The following is a 19,950-nucleotide window of genomic DNA, read 5'->3' as shown; positions in this document are numbered from 1 at the left end:
GGCTAGAGTGGTAGTCAAGTTTGCTTTGTACAAGAGTGGAGGTTAGAGTTTTTGTTTAGGGTTTAGGAAGAAAAGGGCACATTTTCCAAATGTTGTGGAGGTTGATGTGATCAGCAGAGGGAGTGATAGCGACCTACGACTGTAACAATTCATAGCTATCAAAGATGGCCTCAAGATTGCAAGCCTTTCGGTGAGGGAGCAAGAAGGTCAGGAGGGAAGGATATGGGAGAGGGGAGAGGTGGGATGGCTTTAGGAGCTGGGAGAAAGATTACTTCAGTACAGCATGAGGAAGCAGAGAGCCATCCATTTACTAATTGCAGAGATTTTTTCTTTAAATCACGGGAGCCATGTTTTTCAAGATGGCGTCCGAGCCTCTTTTGTTTAAACAGGTCCCGGTCTTCTTTTTTCGCCATTTCTTTTTGGAAAGGTCCTTCTATAGTTTGTTTCTGCGTGCAGGACTGAAGACCGCCTCTGGCGCCTGAGTGTCTGGGGTGGGCAGGAAGTGAGGGAGGTGCCCGAATCTCCCTGTGCTTAGTCCCCTAAGAGACCCAAATGCACACTGGCGTGATTGGTTGGCTGACTGTCCGGCAAGGACAGCCACCCTGCTGGGTGCGTGGCAGCTAGGCTGGAATGAATGGGGGAAAACTGTGTAAAAGGTGAGTCTCTTCGCTTGGAAGGCAGAGTCGACCACTGGAACGAAAGAACCGAAGATGAGCTGGAAGAGGACGCCTGCTGCAACTCCTGGACCGTTTGTTTGCCCGGTGAAGCCCTTCTGCAGATCTGAATCGCCAAGTTCACCTAGACAGAGAAGCCCTTGAAGGACGACTTTTTCCTTTGAGTTGGTGGGACCAATTAACTCGTAAGCCACCTGGACACCATTCTCGGAGCTGGTTGTACTTTCCTCAGAGTGCTGCAGGAAACCGAATAGCCAGGGAGAAGGACACCAGTTTGTGTGCTTGAAGACAGCAACTGGAATCGAAGAATTGCCTGTTTGCAAGCTTTGTGACCAGTCCCCGTGCAGTGCAGGTGTACCCCAACGTCCTCCCTCTTGTCCCCATGACTGAGGCTCAGGAACAGCGAGATCTGCAGGAACTGCCAGGAACAGAAGTCTTCAGCTGCATCTTTTTCTTCAATCAGGTACTGTGAAAACCCGACAAGAGAACTTACCTCTCACTGTGAAAGTGCGTGAAACTTTGGCAACTTGCAGGCCTAGTCAGCTTGTGACCCGACATATGAATCTTTCTTCTATGAACTACTTCTAAGAACCGTGGCAAAGACTTTTCCGTTTCAATACCAGAACCGTTTTTACTTATAAAAGACTCTAGCCCATTGACTTTGGCCTACCTATTGCATTGGAACAACTCCTCTGGTGAGCTCAAACTATTTACATTGTTTAAGAGTAACTCTACTATTCGTTTTATTAACTTATGCCTTTTTGCTCCTACTTCAAATGCTCTGAATGCCATTTTGCTCCTCCTTCAAAGTAGTTTAAATGCCTCAGAACCTGATAGTGTCAAGTACTGTAGTATATTTTTGTGTGATATTGATTGCCTCCTTTTAGTGAATGTTTTCTAACTGACTGTGTAATAAATTAATAAGTGTTTTACCAAGAAACCTTGAGTGTAACTGTCTATTTGAATACTTGTAACTGTGGACCTCTGTGTTACCTCATTACAAGCTCACATTCCCTCTTGAGATAAGCCTGGCTGCTCAGCTTGCTACCAAAAACTGTGTGGTACAGACTTATACCAAAGGTTGGTTTTGCTTACACCTGTAGTCATAGTTGTGTGTAGTGGTACCAGAGGGTACTGCATGCAAACTTGGCCTAACATTCACCTGTATACAAGCAGTTGGGGGGTCTATACAAAGCCACCAGTTATTCCAGAATCCCATCCTCTCCAAGACCTTCATCATGTATCGCCATTCCACCCGGTCGAAGACTTTACCCGTATCTATTGTCACCAGGCATGCCGCTGTGTTTTCCTTCCTGATTCAGTGTATCAAGCCTATTGTTTTCCTAATGTTATCTGTGCCTTGTCTGCCCTTGATGAAACCCACCTGATCCCCATGAACTAAAGTTGTAAAACCCCTTCAATTCTATTTTCCAGTAACTTCACCAACATTTTAACATTAGCATTCAATAGGGAGATGGGCCTGCATGATGAGCACAGGGTCGGATTTTTCCCTCCTTTGGCAGCACGACTATAATTGCTCCCATCATCGTATCAGGGAGCGATCCATGCAACAACACCTCATTAAACACACTAGCCAGGTACGATACTAACGTTGTTCTGTACTGCTTAAAAGAATTCACAGAGGAGCTGTCTCCCATGGGGTTGTACCTCCCTTCATACCTTTAATTGTCCTCTCCACCTCTTCCATTTCTACTGGGTCCCCTAGGCTCGCGGCCACTTCGCCTGAGATTCTTAAGCTCAGCAGTCGGTTTAAATAGTCTGTTATCTGGGACCCATCTCCCCAATATTCCGAACTGTACCGGTGTTCAAAGAAGAATCTACATTCCTCCTCAATCCTCTCTGTATCAAACACTGCAGGTCCCCCCGGGATCTGAATAACAGTCACCATTTTCTCTTCCGTTCTTCCCACAGTTTGCATGCCAATATTTTATCGGTCTTATCGCCATTTTCATACTACTCTTGCTTAGTAAAGAGCAACTTTTTCTCTGTGTCCTGGAGTAAGACCGTTTTGAGGGTTCCATGTGTTAAAATCGCTGCAAAAATGGCCTTGGACACAAAATATTGCCGCAAAAAGGCAGTGGTTTTGCAGCCGCAATCCATGTAAAGGATGCGGGGGGCACCCCCGCAACCCCCAGACCCATTATACCATTTAAGGGAAGCAGGGGACACCCACGCAACGCCCGCTCCCCTTAATTAGTATAATGGGGTACACCTTTACCGGATGAAAACCACTGCATTTTTGCTGCAGTTTTGGGAAAGGTGACATTTTTGCCACAATTTTATCACTTCATACCGTTATACCTTCTCAGTGTAGTCATTTCCCCGAGGAGAGCGAAAGGAACCTCGCCGACACTCTGACTGGATTCCCGCTATCTTTTCCCGCAACCCCTCCTGATGTTGCAGCCTTTATTTCTTTCTCTGGGAGCCTATTTTGATGGAAAGCCTTTTATCATAGCCTTAAATCCCTCCCACAGTGACTGGACGCCTACTGCCCCATTGTCATTATGCTCAAAGTGCTCTTCAATTTCACTAAGCAGACCCTCTGCAATCTCTCTGTCTTTGAGATGGCTGTAATTTCACATCCATCTCCTCCTCGGTTTCCAGGTCTCTCAATTCCCTAACACTATTCTCACTAAATCGTGGTCCGACCATGGAACCGTATCTACTTGATTTGGCTTTGACCCATCCCTTCAATATCTCATCAACCAATATGAGTTTGATTCTTGATTGAGATTGATAAATCGGACAATAGTAGGTTAAAGGTCTTCCACCCCCCACCGGCTCTATCAAGGAGTCTGAATTCCCCAGCGCCCTGTTAATTCTCTGGAATCCTTCGAATGTGTCATTTCTAACCCCGGGAGTCTGGGTACTCACCACTATCTTGCAGTCTTTGGCGGGGTATAACACCATGTTGAAATACCCTAAAATCACCACAGGACCCTCAGTAAACCCCCACAATGTATCTCTTACCCCCTCCCACAACTGCAGTTGACCCACATTAGGGCAATAGGCTGATCCCATTGTCAGAGGGTTGCCCCCTAATTTGCCATTTATGAACACATATCTGCCTTCCTAGTCCGCAATCTCTTTCTCCACCTTAAAGTTCAAGCAGCTGGACAGCAAAATTGCCAACCCCCCCCTTTTTTTTATTAGCAAACTGAGGCCCTATAAGTTCTGCCTACCACAATAGCCCTCACGGGTGGCTCTTTTACCCATACCCATTGTGTTTCCTATACCATCAAGACGTCCAATTGTGCCCTCTGAAATTCCCTCAGCACAAAGCCCTCTTGGACGGTGAGTTCACGCCCTTGCATTTAGGGAGTGTACAACTATGTCAACTCCTGAAGCCATGTTGTTGGTCGTCCTTCATTACCCCGTTGCAGTCGCCACCAGTGTTTATTCGGTTCCATGTAATAATGTTGCCACAAAAATATCACCATGCAAAAATATTGCCGAAAAATGGTTGTTTTTTGTGGCGACATTATTGCATGGAACATGCGGGGGACACCCCCGCAATCCCCAATTTTTTTCTTTTTTTTTTGCCCCTGTCGCCATATATATGGCACCCAAATAATATCGCCACAACATTTTCCCGGTGATATTATTTACGCCGACCATATATGTGGCGATATTATTACCTGATACCGTTTATTCTCCCCTGTGCCTCGTACTCCCTCAACATCCTAGTGCTATGGCTCCATTCTCGCCTCGATGATAGAGACAGACAAAAAATCTTCCTTGACGCTTTGTTTCTCCCTTTCCCCCCACAATCCCCCCACCTTTGCCCCCTCCCCCGAGCATCCAGTCCTGATCAACATCCAGTGCGACCAAAGACAGGACTACCAGCAGTGTCCCGGGATTCCGGGCAACCTCTTTGACCCTGCATCATATCTGAACCCCCCCATAACAGAATCCTCAGTAACAACTGAATACACCCCATCTCAACCAAACTCCGCTTTCATCCCCCACACCCACACCCGTCACCGCAACAACCTCTCATGAAGCATGACGTCCTTTCACAGCCTTATAGCCCAGATGGTAGCTCTGCCTCCTTTCCCACTCTGGGCCCTGAACAGAGCCAGTGACTTAGCATCAGCCATCTCTCAAGAAGGACCTCTGGGCGAAGTGTTCAACTTCCTGAACTTCCGCGAGCCCGGCATACAGTGCTTACTGGATTGTTTTGTGTGCCATGGCTCCACCCTAGTTCTGTTTTCCTTCTACTGTGTGCTTGCCTCCCGAGCTCCCACCACTTCCTCAGTGACTCTTCTTATGTCTGCTTCTATAATCAGGTTTCTTGAGGGGATATCTCAGGCATAACACGCTAGCCTTGGAAGCAAGACGACGTAGAGCAATACAGGTTTGATCCCAAGGTCCGCGCTTAGAAACCTCTGGGTATTCCATGCATTATAAATAACCAATTACAATTACAATCAGATGGTATTTGTAACCTTCAGTCTCCAATGAGATGGAGAAGGGAAAGCCCCACCTGTAACGGATGCCCTTTTTATTTAGCCATTGTGTTAGTGGGCCACACAACCTGTGCCTTGCATGGGTAAAGGATGGTGATCTTGGCCGCTCCCTGCTGTATCAGGCCCACCTGTCGCACTCTCTCAGGGTAGTGATGAAAGCGTGCTAATATTGACGTCGGACCCCTGACTGCTCCCCCCGCTCTGTGGGCTCTGTCAATCCTTGGCTCATCTATTATATCATCACCAACCAGAAGCTTTGTAATAACATGGATGGCTCGCCTTATGTCTCTTTATGTGAGCCCTCTTTTTCCTGGATACCAACAAATATTTCAGTTTACCTACTCTCCAGCTCCAAAAGTCTCATGTCCATCTGAGTTTCCAAAATGTCCAGCGAGGATTGGTTATTCTTCACCTGTTGGATCTCCTCATCCATCTTGTCAACTCTCTGGTTAAGTGTGTCCAGTCTGCAGCCTATTTCTGCTCTCATTCTCCTAATTTCTTCCATTAGGGCGGCAATGTCTTTCTTTGTAGAGGCCTGATCCCCAACCTCCACCTCCATGGTCGCTGGATGGGTTGCCGGGTGCAGAAAAGCACTTTTTGAATATTGAAACTGCTGCAGCGAGGCTCTCCAGTCCAACTGGGGGGCAGGGTAGTCTGTCAGACCCACTGGGTTGACCCCCAGTAAGGTCTCACAACCATGAGGGCCCCTACAAAGAATGTAAAGTTATTGCCCTAAGCCATGATCCAGTGTGTCCTCGGGGGCCGGGGCCTGTCACCCACCTCTTCACTGCTTCTTTCCTCAGCGTCAGCGCTCCACCTCTGTCCTCTCATAAACCGCCGCCTGTGGATCTTGTTCACTCGCTTGTTAGGTATTGTTTCTTTGTACCCAGATAGCTCCACTCCTGGGCTGTGTGCCCTAGGGGACTCCCGGTGGAGGGTTGGCCAGCTTTCCCGACCCGGTAATAGGACTCCACGTGGGGGGGCCAAACTTTACCCTGCCGAGGACTGCCCGGCAGCAGCGGTTTCATCTACACTGTTCCTTCAATGGCCCTGCCGATGCTCTCAAGACTAAGAGCTCAGCAAGGTGGGCCTTGCCAGATTCTCCTTCCTTTGGTCCATCCAATCCACCTGCGAGATGAGATCTTTACCCCTCTCTGTAGCTCCGGTGCCTCTCTCCTCAGTGCGATCCCCTTAAGTCCCTCAACGGAGCCCTATTCTGGCCCCTGTCCACGACGTCCCCGCTCTCCTGCTCCCCGCTTGGGGCACCCACAGTGTGTCTCCAATACAGGCGCACAGGCACTGGCCCTCACTTTCTCCTCCTTGCGATGGTTAGGCCCTGTGCCGCACCAAAGGCTCCCGTGGAGGGTAGCTCTGGACATCTGGTGCGCGATTCGAGGCCCTCTGCTGTCTTAACTCGGGCCCGGGTCGGCCAGTGTATCTCCCTCTAGAGCTGACCAAATTGACCACGGTTTCGCCCTGTCGTCGCTCTGTGGGGAATGGGGGGGGGCGCAAAGCTGGATTTGCTGCTGAGGGGGCTTTGGGGGGCTCGCGTCCCCTTTTTTAGCCCCAGTGACCGGCAGCAATGTGTCAAGGCGACTGCATCAACACCCCCCCTGGTGGCTCCTCATCGTTTGCTCTTTTTATGTGTGACCTTTGTATGTCCCTCCATAGTGTATGCTTGGAGTTATAATTTCTTATAACTTTGGACTGACTGCAATGTACTATAGCAGCACACATCATTTTAAATGCAGTGGCTTCCTTTTTAATTCTCTTATTATTTCTTGGATGAACTACTGTTCCCAAGAAGAAAAGTGGGATTCACATCCCCTTTACATTGATTTAAGTTAGCCAGCACACCCCACCTTATGTGGAGTGCTAGGGATACATTGTATCCCCTTTCTTACCTAGTAACATTTTTCTTCCAATTGCAAGTTTACATGAATGGCTGGTGGCAGTGGTTTTAACTTAGTGACTGTTTAGTCTTTTTACACACAGGCTGTTAAATCAGCCTCAGTAAAGCACAGCAGGGCCACCATTCTGCTTGAATAGTGGGCTTCTACATTTTTCGCCATTTCTCATTTGCTTGTTGTTTGAGGATTTCCCCAGCCATTCTAGGTTGGATCAAACTCAGTGGAAATGTTGTCTTCAGTGGAAATCCTTTGTATTCCCTGACAAAGCTCGAGAGTGTTTAAGAAGGCAGGAAGTAAGGGAGCAGTCCAAAACTCTGCAGTTTTTTGTCTTTCACCTTGCCTGATAGGAACCAAGTCCTATGGGCAGCTGGCTGGTTGGACAGCCAGAACACCCCTTTCTGTAAACTGCAGGGAGAGTTTGCAGAAGTTGTGCTGTAATTTCAGATAAATACTCTGACTCTGGAAGCAGTTGACCCTGGAGCTGAATCCGAAAAGGAAGATGAAGAAAAGACATCTATAGCGATTTCCAGCACCAGAGAGGCTGCTGTATAAACAGAGCCTGATGCAACCCTTCCTTCTAATCAACATGGGGGTCCTGGAAATGACCCAGAGGCTGATGAGATCCAATAGTCTCAAGAATACCTGTATTCTGAGCCAACCCACAATGTGCTGTGACCTTGCTGAGCTGCAAACCACCAATATCCTGGGACCTCAAGCTTTAGTGCAGTGCATGGTCTTCCGAATTCCGAATCCATTCGAAACTTTGGTGGGCTCCTGCTGGATCTCCAACAAGAAGATTCGAATCTCTGAAGTACCCTCACCAGAGAGCAGGACCGAGAGTGAAAAGAATCCGACCAGCGATATTTGTTCTTCATCTGGCTGCTGTAAAAAGGCACCAAATCCACAGAGCCACAAGAATCCATGATGAAACCTTTGCTGGACGCCTTCTCTGACAACTGCTGCTGCAAGTACCCATCTAGTGTCCAGTTCTTTCATCTGCAGACCAAGAATCCAGGGACCGGTTCCTCAAGGCATCCACTCCAAAGCTCTTCTTTTCTCCTAAGGTACTGTGCTGGCTTGGGTAATACTCACCTTAAGTCTTGTGTGAATTCTGTGAGGCTGAGGGGGTGATTTGTGTGGTTGGGAGTTTGCCCAAGCCACTTGCCCAGGCCTACTGCTGGAACGCATATAAGGAAACTACTCTGGAGTCCCTGAACACTTTTCACTAACACTCAAGCTAATAGAAGATATCCCTTGGAACTCTGACTTTCCTGCGCCTGTACCCTATCCTGATTTGCCTACAACTGGCACCTAGACCACTAGCGTCCCTCTTCTGCATTTGAGAAAACTCATGCTGTAGACTAGGGAAAGACTCTAATGACAAGAATTCTGTCTGGAAATTGTATAAAATTACTTACTTACGAGTTAGTGTTGTAACTTTAACAATTGCTACTGAAACCACAACTAGGTAAACAGTGGAAGCATCAATTTCCTGTAACAATTGTGGGTGTGAGCCACTACTATTTAAACAGTCACATGTAAAAGTATGCAAGTTAACTTTAAATGGTTTCCCCCTTCGAAAATGTTATGTGTTGGTACTGTTTTAGTATTCTTAACCGAATGAGCTTACAATCTCACCAATAGGGTTCACCTAACTTCACATACATTGTGTCTTTCTTAAATTGAACTATTGGGTTTTGCTTTCCCAGGTCTGTTTTAGACAGATCTAAAACAGTCTTAGGGTTTATACATACCTTTAGTAGCTGCAGGATCCTTTAATAGTATATTAGTCTCATGATGAATAGCTGCAGTTCTTTTAAACTTGTAACACTTGGTTGTGCTTCACTGAATTGTTTTGGTGCTATTCTAAAATAGTGTCATACAGTTCTTACATTATAAACGGTATTATACACTTCTTTAAAGTATGCTGGGTATACCTATCTATTAAATAGCAGATAGTTATGCACCAATCGGTAAATTACTTACCTTTAAATACATTGGGCCTCATTACGAGTTTGGAGGCAGCCATGGTGCTGTTAGCACCATGGCTGCCTCCAAACCGGGCTCCATTACCGGGTTCTTGCAATGGGGACTTACTGGGTCATTTCGACATAGGAGGACCCGGTAAGTCCTCCTTGCAGGAACCATTCCCCATTCCCATTTGAGACCCCATAGGGCTCAATGGGAATGGGGAGGGAGGTAACAACGGGCACATTACAAGTGTCCCATTGTTACCTTTCTCGTCCCCTCGCGGGACCCGGAAAAGACGTCTGGTTTTCCCAGACGTCTGATCCGGGTCCCGCAAAGGGAACCTCATAATCAGCCCTGATGGAATGAAGGGGGCCGGTCCCGTACCGGCCCCCTTAATTCTGTCAGCGCCAGGGTCGTAATGAGGCCTATTGTGTCTTTCCTAAAGTGTAATTGGGTTTTGCTTTCCCTGATTTCCTTAGTGCATTCTAAAATAGTTATTGAGTGTTCATACATTGAGTAGCTTAAGGACCCTCCAGAAAGTATCAGAGTAGTTTTACTAGCTCTGAACTGACTTCTAAAAAGTAATGTTGCAAGGTGTATACTTTAACAAGGTTGGTTTATTATGTGATTTCACTACATGACTGACAGGGTCTACTACCCTTGAAATACTGATTGCATTCAAAACGTATATCTAACCTGGTCTTATTCCCCAAGAATAGTATATTACTATGCTGAATGTATAACCTTAGGTTTGACTCACCTTGACTTGCTGCTGGCTCCTCTAAATAAGGTTATGCCTTGGTTTGCATACCATAGGTATTGAGTTTTTTTATGATTGTTTATATGATGTTTTAGTACTTATTTCCCCAAGATGTACCTGGGTTTACTTGTATTTAAATATACCCTTTATTTATACATAGGGCCTCATTAGAAGTTGGGTGGTGCGGTAAAAATGTGGCGGTAATAGCGTTACTGCCGCATTACTGCATCGCCCAACTATGAGTTTGGGGGAAAGTTGGAGGATTCACCTCCAGCTCTGAGCTGGAGATGAATGCGCCGACTTTCCACCCATTTTCGGCACAATTACAACAGTGCAATTACCATTGCAGTAATTGTGCCGAAAATGGCCCGATGAGTCCTATGTACTAAAGAAAATTGTGACTTACACCTCCACTGCCACTTGTGATCTGGCGGTAATACTGCCAGACCAAGTGGTTCCAACAGTAATTGTGTTGGGCGGTATTCCGGTGGATTTACCACTGGGATACCAACCAACTTCTGATGAGGCCCATAGTCTTTCAGTATTTCTGTGGACCATATGTATTTCTTTGTACCAAGCTACAGCCCTCTCTCCCTCCTAAGAAAAGCCTGGCTGCTCTGTCCATGCTACCACATTCTTAGGTGGTACAGCCTTATTCTAAGAGTGGAGCTTACGTACTGCCTCAGATATGTTTTTTATGAAGTCTTGGTAGGACTTTAGAAAAACTGTCTTAACACCACCCTCTTGGCATAATATTGCCAACCTGGGAATTCAAGGGTGCTTCATACATTTTGTGGGGCAGGTAAAACAGTGTTGAAGTAAGGGAGTATGGATATGTAGAACTTAAAGAAACAATGCAACTGACCTTGCTCTACTTTTGATGGAAAAATTGTGTTATTTGATTGATTTTGTCATTTTTAATAAGTATTTATTTAACTTGATACTCTTTGAGTGGATTACTGAATGCACAGTGAACGCAGGTGATATAAGCCTATCGTGCCTCAGTGTTACCGATGGACCTATCAGTTGACCATACAGGATGTGTACAAGGATGCTGGGCTCCATTGGACAGTTCACTGATTCATACAGTGAAAATTAAAACTTTTTTAGCGGCAGTCAAAGACTGAGGGCATGTGTTTAACTGAAGAGATGCTTTCAAGTGGATCTCTCTGTTTCCTACCAGCACTTTTGCTCAGCCTGTTGCAGGTGAATCTAATCCCCTGTTGCCCAGCGTAGAGCTCTCGCTCGGGCAGCCATGGGGGTTTGTACTTCATTTTTGTTTGCACATTTTTCCTTTTTCCTCACCGCCTCAGCGTGAAACTGTGCCCCCAGCCTGCCCTGCCCGCTTTCTTGTGTCTCCTCCGCCCCCCCGCTGACCCTCATTGATTGGGCTTGTGAGCCCTACTTTGAAGACCTTGAGGGCCTAGCTCTCCTGAACACTGTCTCCCAGCACTTTAGCCCAACCCAGTGCAGGTGAGTGTTATTCCCTGGTTGCCAGAGTAGAGCTCCTGCTCCGGTGCCCATGGGGGTTTGTATTTCATTTTTGTTTGCATTTTTTCCTTTTTCCTCGCTGCTTCAGTGCAAATCGGTGCCCCCCCATCCACTTTCTTATGTCTCTGTCCCCACACCCAACGCCATTCATTGGGCCTGTGAGCCCTGCCTTGAAGACCTCAAGAGCCTAGCTCTCCTGAATGCAGACTCCCAGGCCCTTTTGCTCAGCGTGGTGCAGGTGTTTGTAACCCCCCGGTGCACAGTGTAGGGCTCCTGCTCTGGCCCCCGTGGGGGTTTGTATTTTATTTTTGTTTGCCTTTTTCCCTTTTTCCTCGCTGCTTCAGCGCAAATTTGTGCTCCACACCCGCTTTGTTGTTTACTCCCGCCTACCCTCATTGATTGGGCCAGTGAGCCCTGCCTTCAAGACCTTGAGGGCCTAGTTCACCTGAATGCCGCCTCCAAGGCACTTTAGCTCAGCCTGGAGCAGGTGAGTGTAATCCCCTGGTGCACAGCACAGAGCTCCTGCCCTGGACCCCATGGGGTTTGTAGTACATTTTTGTTTGCATTTTTTCCCTTTTCATCGCTGCTTTAGTGCCAATACTTGCCCCGGCCCCTGAGAGCCATGCCCGCTTTCATGTGTCTCCTTTCACCCCCACAGACCCCCATTGATTGGGCCCATGAGCCCTGCCTTGAAGATCTTGAGGGACTAGCTCATCTGAACGCCACCTCCTAGGCACCTTAGCTCAGCCTGGTGCAGGTGAGTGCGATCCCTTGGTGCCTAGTGTTGAGCTCCTGCTCTGACGCCCATGGGGGTTTGTATTTCATTTTTGTTTGGATTTTTTCCTTTTTCCTCACTGCTTCAGTGCGAATCTGTGCCCCCCTGCCTGTGTTGCCCACTTTGTTGTGTCTCCTTTCCTCTCCTGCCCACCTTCCCTTGCCCAGGCAGGCCTCAGCTAAGGGCGCTGAGGCAAAGGGCAGCTGCCGAAGAAGCAGCTCCAGTCTGTGTTTTCCAAGGTTTGCCTGGGAAGCCTGCCACATTCACCAGCAGCGACTGATAAGGTAAAAGTGGTGTGGGCGGGGACTGCAGCCATTACTGTGCTCCATTAAAACCCCACTACTCTTATTAGCAGGAGCTCTTTGCTGGTCTCAGGAGGATAGCGCAGGGGCAACACGCTTGCCTTGGAAGCAAGACGACGTGGCACAACACAGGTTTGATCCCCGGTTCCGTGCTTAGAAACCTCTGGGTAATTATGTGTGTGAAAATATGACCAATTACAATGATCTATTATAAATATAGCCTATTTGTCTAAGGCATCCATATTTAACCTAATTGTATAGTGTAGGCTCATATTGCTTTTAGCCCATTTCTGTTAGTCAGACATATCTCACACTTAGCCTATTTGTGTAGGGTAGCCTCACCTTGCTTTTAGCCCATTTGTGTGTTTCAGCCATATCTCGCACTTAACCTAATTGTGTAGGAGCGCCTCACCTTGCTTTTAGCCCATTTGTGTGTTTCAGCCATATCTCGCACTTCACCTAATTGTGTAGGGGCGCCTCACCTTGCTTTTAGCCCATTTGTGTCAGTCAGCCATATCTCACACGTAGCCTAATTGTGTAGGGTAGCCTCACCTTGCTTTTAGCCCATTTGTGTTAGTCAGCCATATCTCCCATTTAGCCCATTTGTGTTAGACAGCTATATCTTGCACTTATCCCATTTCTGTTAGTCAGCCATATCTTGCATTTAGCCTAATTGTGCTAAACCATTTGTGTTAGTCAGCCATATCTAGCATTTAGCGCATTTCAGTTAGTGAATTTTTGACCGATTTAGCCCATTTATGTCAGGTAACCATATTCTCTTTTTAGCCTAATTGTAGCCTTACAATTCAATGAATGAAATCACCACTGAAGCTTCAAAAAAATGTATAACGCATCACTCCGGTGGACACTAGCCACAAACATGGCTAGCCACACACATCAGAATACAGCAAGGACTATGACACAATTCAGTCGTGCTGGTCACATAATCTCCGCCTACTTGCAGCATACTATGCTCCAACTCCTTTGACATCAGCATGCAGTGCAGATCTATGTCAAATTCTGTCATGCTGAGCACATAGCGAGTCACTAGCACTCACGCCATCTCCTGACGCCTCTCCTCAGCACCATGACCTCATGGGTTGCTCTTTACCGGTGCTTGGCCAGCCTTGCTAATCCTTATTTGGCCAAATGCACACACGCATTGTATGAACTCCGAAGCGCATTGAGACTATAATAATGGTAAAAGGCGCTATATAAATGACAAATACGATATATTTAAAGTATTCCCTGACCTCTCCATCACTGGTTTTATATCAGGTTATATTTCTTGACTTTTCATTGGCTGATTCTGGAACTTCAAAGAGAAAGTCCAGGTAAAAGAGATTCAAAACCCACAGTTTGTATTAAAAAAAAACACTTCACTTGTGGTGTACGTGCATTTTTCTATTTTTCTACAGCTTATTAAAGTTCATAAGGAATGCTCACAAATCGCTTTTGAACACTGTTTCAAGTTAGTCCTTTTCTGGTTTTCATTTAATCGTTAAAGTACTATCTTACAAACATACCTGGTTGTACACGTCATGGAAGGCTGTTGGTGTTTTTGTGTGCAGAAGATCCTTGGAACCCGAAGTAGACCCTAATACATACAGGCCAAGGTCGCAATCTGAGGAGTTGTTGCAAGTTGTGGGGACCCCTCCATCAGTGGACACATTCCAAATTGAAGGTGAGAAGTCATGTTTATCATGTATTTCCTTTTTAGTTTTAAATTGAATGTGAAATGTTGGCACTATATCGTTATATACAAGTTTTGTTTTCAATTTAGCATAACATTTAATCTTCTTTTAAAGGCCAGCTCATCATTTGCTCATATAAAAATGCAGATGTATAGGCAGGATTGTTTAACAATTGGGCCCTGAAACAAAGGTAGTTTTGCCAACCCCAAGAGAATGTAAGAACACTTATGATGTTGCTGTTGCCTGGAAAGCCACAAAGAATTCATGCCAGAGTAAGAAAACAGGTCTTTGCTGCCTGCACAAATAAATACCCCTCTGAAATACCCCAACACTTGTCATGTTGTATTTACCCCTAACACCAGCAAAAACATGCAATGCCATAGTAAGCAAATATTTCCCTGCTGGCTATACAAGTGCCTCCCACCCATGTAAGAACACTCATAATGTTGGCTTTACCCTTAACCCAAGTAAAAAATGCCATGCCACAGTAAGAATAGCATGTTGGCTTATTCCACAGTAAGTGAACATGACCATACTGGCTTCACAAATGCCCTCCCCATGTAACAACGCATTATGTTAGATTTGACCCTAATGTGAGTACAAATGCCATGCCACAGTATGAAAACATCCAGACTACCTTCCCTATTGCAGTAACCCCCTAACCCTTACTCCATGTAATAACAGTATTCTATGTTAATAACGAAAAATAAATAATGAATGACATTTTCAGTGAAAAATAAATCATGAAAAATGTTTCACATTTTTGGTAAAAAATATATAGAGGGTGGGGTAAGGGATTTAAAGGGGTGGGGGTTGAGGCAGGGTATACAAGCTGGGGAAACGGGGGGCTTGAGGAGGAAACCCCCCTAATTAAAAAGGAGAGAAATAAATCATCATTTTTTGTTATTTTTTTCTTTTACTGAAAATGTTTTCGTTATCTAGTAATTTGTTATAAAGAAATGGAACCCATAATAACATTGATCAAGTTGCCACTGTAAGAAAATGGCCATGCTCCATGAGCCCATTCCACTCACACACATACACACACACACTCATACCCAGTCACACTGCATTTGCATGCACACTCGCAAGCATACACACCATTCACACTGCACTCATTCATACGCATGTAATTACAGATACCTTCTCACATGCACACATACAGACATACATACATGCATACAATCCTCACACACACGCATACCATTCTTTTTACCTGTTCTCTCCACTCTATGCAATATTGCCTCTTCACCTCTACTCCAGGCCTAAGGCTCCTGTGCTCCATGCAGACATGAAGACCTTAATGGTTCCTGCCGCTCTTACTGCCCAGCTGCTGACATAGCTGTAAATTCTCACTCAGAAAGGGCATTTACAGATTTTGGGTGGGCATTGTCAGCTCATGCCCTGCCCTGTTCACCAGCCTAAAAAAATGTATGCAAGGCTCCAAAAAGGTTGACCCTTTAAAGTCTTAAATATTGTGACACATTGGGCCTCATTACGAATGTGCCGGTCCGGTAACAACGGTGCCGGTAAGCTACCGGCACTGTTGTTACCGGACCGGAACACTCCGAGTTCTGCGGGCAGGTGCCGTCCCACCAGCCAGGTCTGACCTGCCGGGTGGTATGGCACCCGCCCGCTGACTTTGACAGAAGCACCGGCACTGTTACTTTTTCCAGCACCTGGCATTCCCCAAAGCCAGGCGCTGGAAAAGAACACGACTCCTCCGGCAGCCGTGCTGTTTTTACCGGCACGGCACCACTGGGGTCGTAATGAGGCCCTTTTAGTATTGCTGTAGATCACATTCTTGCTTTAATCTATTCAAGCTATTATGATATCCCTTTTAGCTCTTCCTTTTCAAATGCATTATCTATAAACAAACTTCTGCACTACGAATTGAATCTTTGTTTTTGTGATATCTGTGCATTGTATTTCATAAACCTAAACAAATGATGCGTCTCAAACTTTCTCAGATGTTGTTGATGCACCTTTTCTGGGTGACCTCAGTATAGATCCTGTTGAGTTTGAAGCAGAATCCTGGAGCCTTGTCGTGGATCCATCATTTTGTAATAAGCTGGAAAAAGATGTTATTAAAAGGCAGGATGTGATATTTGGTGAGTATGTAAGCAGTCCTCACATGTTTTGATGCTCTAGTCCATCAATGCAATTACACAATTACATCAATATAGGTGCAGTGGGAGGAATTCAGTACATGTTTTGTTAATTTCATGTATAATTAAAATATGTTATATGGTAAATATTTCTTATTTTGGTATTTGTGAGTTTCCTAAAGTGATAAAACCCTTTACAAATATCTTAGTGCTATGTTATAAAGAAATCCAATATCAGACTAGCATAGACAAGTAGGGAAAATAAAAATGACTTCAGATTTTTTCCACCCAGATTTAGGGTACCTAACACACCCGTATTTGCAGATATCAGTCTCCTGGCTGGTGAACATGTTTTGACTGTCATTTTTAAATGCACTATGGCAGACCACCAAGCAGCTCTATGTAAAAGTGTTGTGTTTTTACACTGAATATGTTGATGACTAAGAACACAGCGTTTCAGAACTTTATCTATGCGATAAAAAATACTGAATAAATAAATGACGATTTAATTTTTTTCGATTTGCGCAGTTATATGTGGCGGAGACCCCAACAGCCCCTCTTGCTCACCTTACAGAATGAATTACCCTTACCCAGCCCCCACGTATAACTGCGCAAAAGTATGGAAATAAAAACAGAGGCATTTTGAAATTCAGTATTTTTGCACTCTAACTGAATGATACTTCTGAACACTTAATAACTTCAACTTGAGTCAATTATTTCTCTTGCCAGTGCCACTTTCACATCCTCACCCAGGCATGTCTGCCCCCCTGTTCATTAGGCTTAAGTATTCATTCTAATATTTTGTTTAGACATTCACTTCTCCAGCATGGGCTCTTCCATGGATTCACATGATCATGAATATTCCCCGCCGTCAGGCTGGGAATCCTTAGTTATATTAAAGCAGTTTCGCTTTAAAAGCAAAACTGCTTGTCGCTTCTATAGCCTATTTCTGTCACTTTGGGTTATACTGCCCCAGCCAATGACACTCGCCCTCATTAGCTCCACCCGTGGTGGCCATCTTCAGATTTTTACTGCAAGTTCTCATGTTGGGAGTTCTTGTGTTTTGCTCCTCGATATTCACTAACTTTTTGCCTATTTTAAAAAAATGTGTCTTGATTTTCTCATCATCTTCAAGTGTCGTTGTGACTACCGTCGGCGGGAACCCGTTGTCGGAGGAGATCCTTGTCCATCGTCGGCTCTCCGGCACGTGGGTGCCGCAGGCCCATGCTTGGACCTTTGCTTCACACCATGGTTGACTTCACGAGGAAAAGCCTCTTCAGGGCCTGTGAAAATTGTGGCCTGAAGAACATCTTCATTGAAGATCGGCAGCTCAGGTGCATCTACTGTCTACATCCTGACCACAATGTGGACAGATGTTTGATTTGCCAGACCTTCTCCTCCAAGACACGGAAAGACAACCATCGGAGGTTAGTGGCATGGATCGTAGAAGGGAAGGCCTCTGACACAGCCTCAGGGCATACATAGTCATGCCTCTTCCAGGTTCAGCAGATCCAAAGAGCATGCTCCCCCTGACAAAAAGTAGTTGAGATCCTTAGAGAACACTTCCTTGGGGAAGATACCAAAAAAGCTGAAATAATCCATGCTCCAACAACTTCTTCATCGATGGTCGCCGCAGCTGCGGGCCCAAGATCGGAGAGACGCCAGTCACCGTCTCCATCGACGGTTAGCCTACCGTCAAGCGGGCAGGTTCCAACCGTGAGGAAACCGCTGATGCCAGTGGCCAAGCATAAGACCTTGTTGAATGGCTTATCGTCAAAGGACCTGCCACGATTCCACTGTCTTCAACCTTGTCACTGGCATTGACCTTATAGAGGGACCCGTCCATGACCTCATCCATCAGGGCCATTGCCCTGTCGATGACTACCACATCGGCATTTACTGCATCAACGACTTCATCTACGAGGACTGGTCTTCTTTCAAAGAGTTCGATTCAGTCAAGGGGTTTGTCCACTACCATCAAAGTTGCCACAATGACGGTTACCACACCCAGAGTAGCCTTACCGCCTAGACCTCTGTTGGTTTTACCAACAATTGCCCCATCAACTACAGCAACTTTTTACCTGCTCTCCAGGCTCCAGACATTGCCTCTTTTCCAAGGGGCTTGGATTTAGAGAGGGCGATGCCTCCAGCTCTCAATGTTCTCTTTAGGCCCACCAAGGCTGCACCGCATTTCACCCAGTCCCCTTTGGGACATTCCAGGATGTCACCACCACCAATTACGCATACCCCCAGTTCAGAGGAGGACCTGCCTGGGGGTTTTACTCTGACCAGGAGGGTGGTCGGGGGAGCGTGACCACACTTTACCAATTCCTCGGCAGGGAGCACCATCTCGCCATCCATCTCCTTTTAGACCTTCACCTCACGGCCCAACACTGGCTCCTGCACCAAGGTTCATTAGACATTTGATCCCTTTGCACATGCTGGTGTCTCAAATACAGCAGCGTCTACCAGATGCTCTGACACCTGCTCCAGCAAGGAGAACTCTGAGGTCTTCCCGAGCTCATATGATGCAGTTTCATCTGGACTGGTACCCCTCGGTCATTGCCGGTTGCACCACCTCCAGTGGTGGGCGAAGCCGCTCAGGCAGACACTGATACTGATACTCAGACACCCATACTGATACTGTCACAACCCAGGGTATGCAAGGAACTGATGAAATTGATGACTACATTCCTGCTGATGGGTAGCCTCCCAACATCGATGTGCGCTCTAGGGACTCTCCTCCAGACAAGATTGTTTTGTTTCATTCCATGTTCTCAAGGGTGGTGAAGCCATCCAACCTCATGCCTGAGGAGAAGAAGAAGAAGTGTTTCCTTTTCGAATGTCTCGAGTCCTCCAAGGGGACTATCGTTTCAGTTCCCGAGTTGGATGACATCTGGCAGGGTGGCCTTTTGGTCGTGAAAACCTCTAGAACAACTCCTGCGAAGAGGGATTATTTGGGAAAGAAGTACCGGGTGCTGCTCTCGGCCCCTAAGTGCCTGAGGTCCCAACCATCACCAGACTCAGTGGTCTTGGCCGCCACTAGGAAGGGGTCCTCCAACCCATCTTCCTAGTCTATGGTTCCACCTGACCAGGGGGGCAGGAACCTGGATGCAATTGGGAAGCACATCATCACGACAGCGGCATCTACGATCAAGGCCTCCAACGCCCTATTAATTCTCTTAAGGTATGACAGAGTTATGATACTAGTTGAGACCCAGCCTGACATCCTTCGGGAGGACAAGAAGGTTGAGGCCCTGGCGTTGTTCCACGAGGGGGCATTAGCCTCCGACCATGCGATCACCATTGCCCTGGAGATCGCTGATTCAGGAGGTCTTCACTAGATGGACAATGGAGTGGCCCTCCGCTACCAGGGTTGGTTCAAGGCCACCAACTTCTGCACAGATGTGCAAACAAAAGTGGTGAACATGCCATTTCAGGGTAACTACCTCTTTGGGAAGGTAGTCGATGACGCCCTGCAGGCCAAAAAAACAGACACTGAGATGGTGCCTTCTTTGGGTACTCTCCAGCAGAAGAGGCCATCCTCTCGCTTCTCTAAGGGCAAAGTCTCAAGATCCTCCAAAGGGCTATCCTCGCCTTATCGTCAGCCTTCCCATTCTACCACCCATGAGGCTTATAGGGGATTCTCTCAGGCTTACGGAGGTGGCAACCAGTGTTGTCATTGCCCCCCATCCAGGGCATAGATGCTGAATCAGACCTGACCCGGCCCAGGGCCCGTGCCCCCACTTCTGCAACTCATTGGGAGTCCAGTTAT

General features: G+C 46.5%; 1 protein-coding gene across 6 annotated transcripts in view; it reads left to right on the top strand.

The window, feature by feature from the left end:
- ARHGEF28 (Rho guanine nucleotide exchange factor 28) overlaps positions 1–19,950 on the top strand; it is a 1,591,074-nt gene that overhangs the window by 1,303,301 nt on the left and 267,823 nt on the right. For all 6 annotated transcript variants that reach the window (XM_069627491.1, XM_069627492.1, XM_069627490.1 and 3 more), the window contains 2 exons: positions 13,945–14,057; positions 16,038–16,178. In XM_069627491.1, coding sequence (XP_069483592.1) covers positions 13,945–14,057; positions 16,038–16,178 — 254 coding nt within the window. The remainder of the gene's footprint in view (positions 1–13,944; positions 14,058–16,037; positions 16,179–19,950) is intronic.

The sequence above is a fragment of the Ambystoma mexicanum genome, chromosome 6p (genome assembly GCF_040938575.1).
Source record: "Ambystoma mexicanum isolate Mex_15411 chromosome 6p, UKY_AmexF1_1, whole genome shotgun sequence".
In the NCBI taxonomy this organism is placed as follows: domain Eukaryota; kingdom Metazoa; phylum Chordata; class Amphibia; order Caudata; family Ambystomatidae; genus Ambystoma; species Ambystoma mexicanum.
The sequence above is the reverse complement of the archived record's forward strand: the minus strand, read 5'-3'. Positions and strand labels throughout refer to the sequence as shown.